Source organism: Prinia subflava, chromosome 21 (genome assembly GCF_021018805.1).
Source record: "Prinia subflava isolate CZ2003 ecotype Zambia chromosome 21, Cam_Psub_1.2, whole genome shotgun sequence".
NCBI lineage: Eukaryota > Metazoa > Chordata > Aves > Passeriformes > Cisticolidae > Prinia > Prinia subflava.
Genome location: NC_086267.1, coordinates 3,725,833 through 3,736,371, shown reverse-complemented (window position 1 = coordinate 3,736,371; position 10,539 = coordinate 3,725,833). Strand labels below are relative to the sequence as shown.

The 10,539-nt window shown below is 40.8% G+C and overlaps 1 protein-coding gene across 1 annotated transcript; it reads right to left on the bottom strand.

The window, feature by feature from the left end:
• Window positions 1–1,745: 1,745 nt before the first annotated feature.
• Window positions 1,746–5,586, bottom strand: UTS2 (urotensin 2). The gene is made up of 4 exons (XM_063417041.1): window positions 5,363–5,586; window positions 3,080–3,190; window positions 2,578–2,621; window positions 1,746–1,972 (listed from the first exon to the last, which is right to left on the bottom strand). Exons 1-4 carry the CDS (start codon window positions 5,463–5,465, stop codon window positions 1,856–1,858), a joined length of 375 nt encoding a protein of 124 aa, XP_063273111.1. The 5' UTR covers window positions 5,466–5,586; the 3' UTR covers window positions 1,746–1,855.
• Between the last annotated feature and the right edge of the window lie 4,953 nt (window positions 5,587–10,539).

Genomic DNA, 10,539 nt, shown 5'->3' with positions numbered 1-10,539 from the left:
CTGCTGCTGGGAGCTGGCCTAGCTAGAATAATAAATTGATTTGGTATTGCTTCTTTAGATGCCAGAAATGTTAGCAAGTATTTTGTAGTTTTAAAAGCTGCAGTTTCACTATTTATAGCTCAATTACCTTGTCTCAACCCCATCCTCAACACCTGACAGCTCTTCACTTCTTTCTCAGGTAGATGACTAGTGAACTTTTTAATACTTGTAATATTTTTCTATTGTCATTCACTTTGGGTTTATTTAGCTTTATGCTTGCAGTTTTTGAAAATATTTTTCCCCCTAGTCTTTTCAGGCTCTACACTTCTCCCTGTCTAAATGTCTATCCTAGCTGGTTATTCATTTAGATAAATTTGAAGTTTTTTCTGACAAGTTTTTATTGACTGATGGGGTAGCAGAAAAGGAGTAATTTCCAGAGAGCCACTGACTTGCTCCCCTGTATAAGAGAAGGATGAATGTCCAGGAAATTTCAAATAGCTGCACAGTGCATCCCGCTGCTCTGACTTTGAGGACATTTTTCTCTGTTACAGCTGGCATCATCTGTCTTATAATTTACACAGAGTGAACAAGCTGTTTTAAACCTGGAGGCTTTGTTTAAACAGCACAGTCAGAGATTTATGATGGTGTGCTATTGAGATCAATGTAGCCTGTGTATCACTGTTAGGTGTTTACTTCAAGCTTGCTGTGAGCCTTGCTTGGAGTGAGGTTTATTCAAGGTATGTACTGAGCAGGGGTTCACAGCTCAGACAGTTTGTGCATATTATCAAAAATGGCATCCCCCAGAGACAATTCCTGTTTAGCTCTATTTCTTACAGTTACTATCAGAAGGTACCCAGGACTGAGATACTCTGGAGATATTCTGCATACAGAGGAGTCAGGCTAGAAGCTTTTTGCAGCTACTGTTTTTTCCTCTCCTTTATTTACATTACATGCCAAGATACAGCACCATTATCAGTGAGTGGGAGCTCAGGAGAGCAAATCTCACTGCCCTTGGGTGTCCAAGCAGGGAGTGGCTTGCCCTGGTAACACAGATTATCCTTGTCCATGTATCACCTTCCTGCACTTGTGTGTGCAGGGATGTAAGTGCAGATCACAGCCACAGAGTATTTCTCACATGCTGTCACTCCTGCCTCCACTGCCTGTCCAAATCTGGGGGTAAAGTCTTGACAACCATGTTTACCTTCCATACTGTGCTTGATGATAATAACACACAATTCTTAAAACCCATGGTATCACAGGCAGCCCTCTCATGGGTAGCTGGAGGCTGGGCAGAGAAATCAGAGAAATAGATCTGTGGGTCTTTTTACAGGTGACTGAGAGAAAGAGTCATCTCCAGCAGCAGTGGGAGCTGATGCCTGATCCTGACATGTGCTGATTGTTTTTGTGGTGCCTTGGGGATGGCAGGAGGGGACTGGGCATTGTCAAGCTGCCATCCCTTACCTGCTCAACACCTTCAGGGAATGCAGCAATGACCCTTCTTCCTGGCCCCCCAATCTATGTCAAGTGACAAAGGAGAAAGTCCCCTTGCCTCTGGACTTGGACACAGCTGAGCTCTTCTGGGAGTTTTCACAGAAACCCATCAGAATTTTGCTTCCCCTGCCCAAGTTCTCTTTGTGTTGTGTATTTGTCTCTTTCTCCCATTACTTCCTTCCTGTTGTGCTGAGCTCTAAGAAATTACTGCATTGGTCACAACATAATTGCAAAACATCAAGAATTTATTCCTTTCCAAGCAGCATAGAGTCTAAAGTTAGGCACTGCCTTCGTGTTTCTTCATTCTCATTTTAAATCAAGCGAATCTATATACATGTTTTCAGCCATCTGTATAAATTATGCAACCAGTAAGGGAGTTTCCTGTTTACACACAATATTTCCAGAAGCACTCAGAAAGATTCCCACGTTTCTTATACTGTTTCCTGTCCTTGGTCAAGAGGCGTCCCAGCAGAGCAATTCGAGGAGGATTCCCATAGAAAGTCTGAAATCAAACAGCAGCAGAGAGGTTACTGCTGGTGGTTCCCAGTGGGGAAGTACATTCTCCACTGCCCCCACCCTTCCTCATCATCACCCAGCCCTGTGTTCTGACTGGGGAAAAGAGGGGACTGCCCAGTGTGACCTCTGCTTTAGATTTTGCACTAAAACTCATCCCTGTCTTCTGCATTTTCATTTAATCAGCAGGAAGTGAATAGGGATGATGTTCTCTTTGTACATAGTTGTTGAAAACAGATCTGATGATGCTGTGTGGCCTGTGCTGGGGGTGGTGGTGGTGGAAATACTGGTGCCTGAAGCTGGAAATTGGCCTTTACTTAGCTGTTTTTCTAGGAAGAAAAAAGTGGAGAGTTTATAATTAAATCGTCTGGATTACTTGCTCTCTTTTTTTTTTCCTTTTCCATTTTTCCCCCCTCCCCTGCCTATTTAACTAAAGGGTTAAAGTAATCACTATGCTAAGTGATTTCAAGAACACTGTGGCATACTACTTTAGTCTATACTGTTCATGAAGCCTGAAATGATGTTTTGGTAACAATTCTGTTTCGTTTAAAGTCTTATTTTTCTTGTTTCAGTGACAGATGGACATTTACTTACCTCTTTGATATTTTCCTCTGGGTTGTAGTTGCTGGGGGTAAGACCTATTAGAGGGGAGACACAATGAAATGTTTTACCATTTAGAAATCATGAATTAGGCAAGTAATTCTCATGTGCCATAATGCTGACAGAGGTTTTGGACTGGAATGTACAAGGGTGACATTTATTGCTTCCCAAACCCCCCATTGCTATTGATTCTGCACTTTCTGCAAGTACTGATGTTTTGTAAGGCTGCTATTTTGTTCTGTCTGCCAGCTCCTCTTAGGCCAAGCTTCTCCTTGCCCTGGTTTTGCTACCTGGAAGTTTTGCAGCTCCCTTGGAGACTTTAAGAGGTGGTGTTGAGCTGAGGCCTGGCTGCTCAGCAGGTTTCCCCAAAGTCCCAGCCAAGTGAATGACAGCTGTTTATTGCTTATGTATAACATTGTATTTTAGCAAATACCTGGGGTATGATATCAGTGGAAGGTGGAGGTGCAAACCATGGGCTGCTGTGCTGAATCCTCACCTGCTTTGCTGTCCTCAGCCAGTGTGCCCAGGAGCTCTGGCAGCAGCTGGAGCAGGGAGCTGCCCCCCAGGCTGCCCAGCCTCTCCAGGGTTAACCTTGAATCTTCATCAGCTGCCAACAGAAAACGACACAAACAGGCACAGGGTGAGACTTTTGCTTTGCATCCCGTTTCAGTCTGTCTCAGGTGATTTCTGATCACGTCTGTTGGCCCCACTTGTTGAAGATTTTCATAAAAGCGCCAACCATCCATCCTTTTTTAATTATTATAATAGGGGGTGGTTGGTTTTGTATTCCTGTCCTTGCAAACTTTGAGAAAAGCTACCTTCCTGATGTTAATCTCAGATTCTCGTTTCTCTGGCAGATGTTTTGTTACAAAAGTTTTTGACAAACAGCAGCTCCTCCTGTCACTTGGAGTACTCAACCTCATCCTTCCAGTACACAGCCCAGACTTGTATGTAATTTTTAAAATTTTATTTTAGTTAATTTCTTTATCCACTAGTTCCTGTGCTGCAGCTTTCCTATGAATAAAGACAAAACTTCCTGTTCAAGACCTACTAACCTGCTCAGTTTTGCAATTACTAAATCAAATAGAAGGGCAGGAATAAAGGTAGGAAAACTTACAACTTATTTTGGCAACTGTGCTTCTTTCAGTCTTCTCTCATGTAATGTGTGTACCAATACAGATGTTACTACTTTTTCCAGCACAACAGCTTGCTGGTAGCTGATAGAATTAATTGGTCTGTGTATGAAGAATTTAGAATTCTGTGGCTAGCCTGTGCCTTGAGGCAGTTTGCCAACAGAAACCCTTAGCAGTGCAATATTCCAGGTAACTTGGGTTTTTGTAAGCTGAGCAGTAAATTTCATCTTTGCTAACATATAGCAGACATCCAAAACTGTGGGCAACCAGAGGGCATCATTATCAAATCCTATTTGTGTAGATGAATATAATTTTGTAATTGTACTTGTAGGTGACCCTATGGAGTTTCAGTTGCTCTGACCTGCAGGGATGGATGTGACTTGTAGCTCCTCACATGGATATGTAAGAAAATAAACTGAAAACAGTCTCCCAACATTTCCAAACTTTGCACAAATATCAGGAACTTGAAGACCTTGGACATGCATGTTATTAGTTTATTCACTGCATAAAAGGACAGCAGGGATTTCAGCATAGGACTCAGAATAAGAATACAAAAAATTCCCAGTGCTGCATGGAGACAATCTGTATCTCTGGCCATGGAATATTCTTTAAATCAGAGCAATGCTAGCAGATAAATTTGCTTTGAGATTAAACAAGCAACAACAAAACCAACCCTCTTTAAGAGAGTTCCCCTTCCATCTTCTCACTCCTAGAGACTCTTTGTATTAGCAAGGAAGGTCTGAGAAGCACAGTGTCCTGAACCTAATGCAATAATGGTTAGAGCCAGCTATGATGTGACAGATATTACTCATATTGAGTCAGGGGTACCTGTAAATGCAAATTACATTGTGGAAGGCTTGAGAAGATGCTGGCTTAGTGAGTCCAAGCTTTTCAAAGCAGACTGAGGACTGCTGATAGCAATAACCCAGCACAAGAGCTGTTGCAAAGCAGGTAAGGACAGCCACTTTTTAATAGTCAGCTTTATGCAATAACTTCTGGCTTGGTTTGCCTGTTCTTTCAGAACTCATTTCAGAAAGTCTTCCAATACCAGTCAGGTCTGATAAAGTAACCTTTCAGATTCTGCTGTGCATTTTTGCTGAGCCATTTCAAACTTTAAGCATCACTTTCTTAAGCAAAGATTTATTCTTTCCCCGGGCTGAATGAAATCTGAATTTGTGCAAACAAGTAGCATTCTCAGTACATAGAAGTGTAAGAGAGATTTGCCTGTTCTTGATGTTTGCAATAGGTTTCCCCCCTTTTTAAACATAAAATATCTCATTTCAAAGAGTAGAAACAGGAGAAACTCTACAGCCAAGTTTCTTTAAGTTTCCCCAATGCCTCTGGATGCTCTGACACTGAATACCAGCTCACATTCAGTGCTGTAAGCCTCAGATACCTTTGTCTCCTCAGTGCATACTTTTGTTTCCTGGATCTTAAAGCAGCAGGGAGAACTATTTAGGGCACCCAACTTTCCCACTGTACAAGACCAGCACCCACTGATATGTCCCTGGTGCTGCTGGAGTCCTGGAGGCTTTTCCAACAGCAGAGCAGCACAAATACAGGCCCTTGGCCAGCACCCCTGCTGCTTTTCTGGTTTTACTGCTCCAGCCCCTGTGTGAAAATCATTAAAATCAAAAGACTCTTACCTGAGTGTTGATAATTCATCTCACTGGCATTGATGATGGGCAGAGTGGAGAGAGGACAGGAGAAGCTGACGATAATGAGACAGCAAAGGATCAGTTTATGCATCGTTTCTGTGCTGGGCTTCTTGTTGTGTCCAACCCTGTAACTCAGAACTCCTGTCTAACTGTAGCCTCAGCTCCCAGTTTCACCCATTATATAGCCACTCATGACCTCATAAATATCATCATGTTCTCTCCCCCCTTCAGAAAAAAAATCCAATGAATTTATTGCCCATTGATTCTAAATGGAAACCACTTTGCATTGATGTAATTTTTCAAGGTAACAGTTCATAGACAATAAATTTACTGTCTTATAGCTTGGTGTACAAAATGGATATTATATCAAACCAAGCACAGTAAAGTTTATAAATCTGGCATTTAAGAAAAAGTAACTTTCAGTTATAAATCATGAGTTAACAAAAGGGTCAGACGTTGGTTGAAATGACCAGGGCAATAGACAGCTGATTTATGATCCTCAGCAGCCTTGACGCAAAGCATCCGATATGAAATGCACTTTTTTTCCCCTCTCTCTTTTGTGAGATGGATGAATGTGTTGTGTTGTGTTTGTTGTGCCAGAAAAAGTCAAAAAAAGAGAGGGAGTTTAAAAAACTTGTTCACTTACAAAGATAATATTAGGAGAATTCAATATTTTTTTATTTGTTTTGCTCCCCCTTGCTGAATTTCACATCTATTTATTTGGGGAGACCTCATCCAATGGTGCCCTAGAGAATTGTCTTGGAAGAGAAAGTACAGCTTCCATCTGGAGACTTTTTGGTACGTATAAACTGCTTTGGTTGGTATTAAACAAAGATCCCTCAGTAGACTGGAAGACCATTTTCCATTTCACTTATCTTCTCTTTCAGTTGGAACTAACTACTTAATTCTGAGTATGTTAGCAAGGTTTTTCCCGTGTTTGCCTTTTGCTTTTGCCTAATGCCAACACAGGAGTTGCCTTATGTAATCTCATCACTTTAGTCCTTATTTCCCTCCATTTAGCATATTTTGTCTTTTTTACTTATTTGATTTATCATATCACAGAGCAAGGATTGACTGGACTGGTCCCTCACCTCCATTCTCTATGCAGTGTCATATAAAACTGTACAGAGCCTTGAAAATAACAAAAAAGGTAAATTTATGTCAATATTCTTTCCTTTTAATGGTGAGAAGACAATGCCTGTTTGTAACAAATTGAGATGTGTTACTTTTATGCCTCTCTACTCAAATGTTTTTGTTTTCAAACTCTCTTCAAAATACTATGAAATCCAACTAATGTTACTAAAGTTGTTTCCTTACACTGAATTTTGTGGAATTTTCTCATCTTTTTCCTTTATTAGCGTTTCCTGTTGAAGATTAATTTTTTGTATTGTACCTCTTGGGGCTCCTTAGACTAATTTCAAATTGGCTGCATCAGTCATGTAGGACAGAAGTATTTCTGCTGCAGGTCTAACTCTTGGGTGGGTGTACAGGGTGTCCAGGAGCACAGTGGGCTTTGGAAGTGGTAGAGGTCAGAAAGCACCTCTGGAATTCTCATATTTTAATCCCCCTGCTCCAAGCAGGGTCAGCCAGAACTGTTGCTCCAGGAGTGTGTCCAGTCAGGTTTGAATAGATCCAAGGATGGAAAGGAACGGAATTTCAAAGCTAAGCTTGATAGGGCCCTTGGCATCCCCATGTGAGCTCAAATGCTGTGATCTGAGTGCACAGGTGGGGTGTGGGAGAAGTGGGAAAGGACCTGCAGAGGTCCTGCCAGCCTAAACTTCTCTAAACATCCTCTGTGTGCACAGAAAAGGGCTGGTATTTAAATTGCCTTTACTACTGAACATATGCTTTGGGTCTCTGAACCACAAATCCTGTTTCTCTGGGCTTCTCTTTGCTGAACTGAATGTTTATGACAGAAGAATTTCTCTACAGAATCAACCTGATGTTTTCTTCCCCTTTCCCTGTGCTTCCCTATGAGAGAGGTAAGTAAGTAGCAAGAGAGGAATTCTCTCTCCTCATCTGAGTCATGCAGCTCCTCGTTCCAAAACTGCAGACAGTAATTAGGTCTGATTTGATGCATGATCTCACTGCTGGTGCTGGATGCTCTGTACAAACGCTTCTCCTTCAGTGAACCATCAATGACAATGCTATTATCAATATTCACTCTAAGCATCCTCCAAGGAAAGCTAATGAAGCCCTCTTACCACAACTGCTGTCCTTTGTCTTTTCTCCAGGAAGGCTCAGCCTCTCAGAGCCATCATGAAGTGCGTCATGCTCAAGTTGGGCAGCTTGCCTGCAGCTCATTGCCTCTGCTGAGGGCTCAAGTTGTCACTTGGACACTCCTTCCTCTCCCAAAATGTCAAAGGCATCTCCCTCGGGCAGCAGCGCCAACGTCATCACACCAAGCAAAGAAACAGCTCATCCTGACAAAGGTACAGAGCCCTGCACCCGTGGGAGAGGGGACTCAGGGAAGGGCTCTTTGGAAAGTTGGAAATTGATTTGAAACCCTTCTGCAATGTTTTGTGCAGAAAATTCTCAAAGTTCTTCTTTATGCTTGTTTAGTCTTTCAAGTGCCTCAGGGCAGCAGTAGATAGATAAATTACAGTAGTAGGATTTGATAGATTACTGAGAAAATTCTAAGCATTAAATATATATTAACCTATCATAAAAGATTATCTTTATTATCAGAACTAACAACAATTCCTACTTTAATATGATGGCTCATGAAGAACAAGGTGCAAGTGAAGCCAGGACAACTTTGAAAAAAAAAATAAGACTCAATCAAACCAATCACAAACATCCCCAAAAATTATCTACTCTTGTGTAAAATGGTATGGATGAAATGTAATTTCTAATATAACAGTTCTTTCCCATGTTGTTAAGTGCTTTATAGCAAGCAAGCACGAGCTGTTATTAGTCAAATATTGTGACAAAAATTTCTGCTTTGTTGGCAAAACCAGGAATTTGAGAAGCTGTGATTTACCAGTAGCATTTGTATGAGGGACTTCTTCAGAGGATATAACTTCTAGTCAAAACTTTGGCTTCAAATTAGTTTACAGGAAGAGAGGTGTGCAGTAGAATGATTTTGTATTGGCACTGTAATTGCAGATGAGCTTGTTATTGTATGAACACCCACCTCTTCCTTGAATTTTACTACCATTTTTAACTTAACATGTTTCAATGAGTTATGCATATTGCACTGTTATTAATTTTTCTGGTAGGGTCTATTGTGTAGGGGTTTGGGGGTTTTTGCTTGGCTGTCACTGCAGATATCTATTCTCATTAAAAACTAAAAAAATTATTTTGACCCAAAGTTTAACATTTTAGCTGATTATTCAGCTACATAACATGATTATTAGTTCTATTTTGCATACTGAAATAGCTACCTTGTGAGATCATGGATGCAATAAGGTAATTCTTTTCCTCTACCAAATTACACTGCCCTATTTATATTATGCCTTTTAAAGTGTGCTGAAAATAGCCTGAGAATAAAGAAACCAAAGGAAAAAACTAACCAGAAGCTGCTGTTAACTTTCTTTTTGAAGATGCTTCCTCTGTTCACTGTGTGTGAGCTGTAATGCAGCCCATGTGGGGTAGCACACATTTGGATATGCATAAGAGTATTTAATCTTCAGATTTTTTTTCAGTGTTTTGTAATTCCTCTGAGAGGTTCTGTCTTGTTCTGAGGTGGGTTCAAGGTGTGCAGGTGAGTCTGTGCTTGCCTGGACACCCACCCCTGTGTGAGGAAGATGATGGTCCTTAGGCCTCTCTGAAGATATTTTATTTTGCTACAGAACTGGCAAGGTCTAAAATTTCTTGAGCACAGGATCACAGCTGCCAAAACACTGCTCCTTTGTAGTACAGTGTCCACTAGTCTGAGGGGAAAGAACCTCCTGCTCTGTGGTCTGGGTGTATTCTCCAAGTGAAGCCTGACAAGGTGGTCCCTGCTTGCCCTGTGCTCTCAGCACTGCAGAATTACCAGCCTGAGTTGGTTTGTTTGAAGGAAAGTAAATCTGGCATGACTGAGACTTGCAAACCCAGCACGTCAATATCTCGTGGGAATTGGATTCTGGATAAGGCAGCAAACAGAGGAGCAGAAACCAGATCCTGAAATAAGGGTTCTTTCACCAAAAAAATAATAAAAAAAAGTATTGGGACTAACTACGCAATTACAGTTTATTTTTAAAACTGAAGTTATGACAGCAGAGTGTGTAAGGAAAGAGAGGAACACATCTGCAGCAAGGCTTTCTCTGTTTCACCTGTTATCTCAAGATATCCCAAGTAATCTGTTCAACACTAATAAGAAATTATGATCTGGATAAAAGCAAAATTAAAATTTAAAAAAATCATTATTTTTAAATAGAGTATTGAGAGGTTTTCCAAACTAATTATTGTCCTGGAGGCTGCCTACACAGACATCTATTCAGCTGAGGATTTAAAGGAATGAATTCTGGCTTAACATTTCTGTCTCCTAGAGCTACAAATGCAATTTTTTATAGAACTAGTACTACTAATGTCAAAAAGGGAAGCAGCAATTCATTGCTGATTCTTTTCTTGGTGGTTTGGATGATGGAGTGGGCAGGCCAGGCTGTTGTTTTATCCTTTTTCTGGCCCAAAGTGAAGAAGTGCAGAAACAGTAAAGCAGCAAATTGCAAGAGATGGACGAGGTGTAAGAATCATCTTCAGATTTCCCTGCCTGAGGTTGCTTCAGACTCTGTTAATTGCACGATGCTCTGACTCATTAATTTCTTCCTACAAATAACTTTATTGGAAACTTAGTAATATTTTATTACCTGTTAATTGTTTTACTGTCTGCCCTGTTTCATTTTCTAAAAGAGCTAGAGGATAAGGACTTTAATCTACAGTGGTGATAGAACAAAACAGTTTTGTCAGAAACATCCTTGTGCTTTTTAAAAAATAATTCTATCTAGCTTTTCACATTTGGTGTACACATGTTCTTCCTGTTTCTGTCTCAGAGGCTTAGGGTTACTTATCACTCCAATATCCATAGCTGATATCAGAGGACAAATTTCAGGTAGTTCTGTAGAAGTTCAGTGTGTGGGCAGGAGCCACTGACTAATTAAGAGGAATGCTAATAATCATTGGCATTTAGCTGTCGTCCACTCAGCGTAGGCAGTAAATGAATGGCACACAAAAGCAGACTT

What these genes read in the sequence shown, in the direction of transcription:
- UTS2 (XM_063417041.1), bottom strand. Translation starts at nt 5,465, where the DNA reads ATGCATAAACTGATCCTTTGCTGTCTCATTATCGTCAGCTTCTCCTGT. An exon ending in GGCTGAGGACAGCAAAGCAG is followed by an intron (nt 2,622 to 3,079) that starts GTGAGGATTCAG and finishes CCCCTCTAATAG; the next exon opens with GTCTTACCCCCAGCAACTAC. An exon ending in CAGAGGAAAATATCAAAGAG is followed by an intron (nt 1,973 to 2,577) that starts GTAAGTAAATGT and finishes GTTTGATTTCAG; the next exon opens with ACTTTCTATGGGAATCCTCC.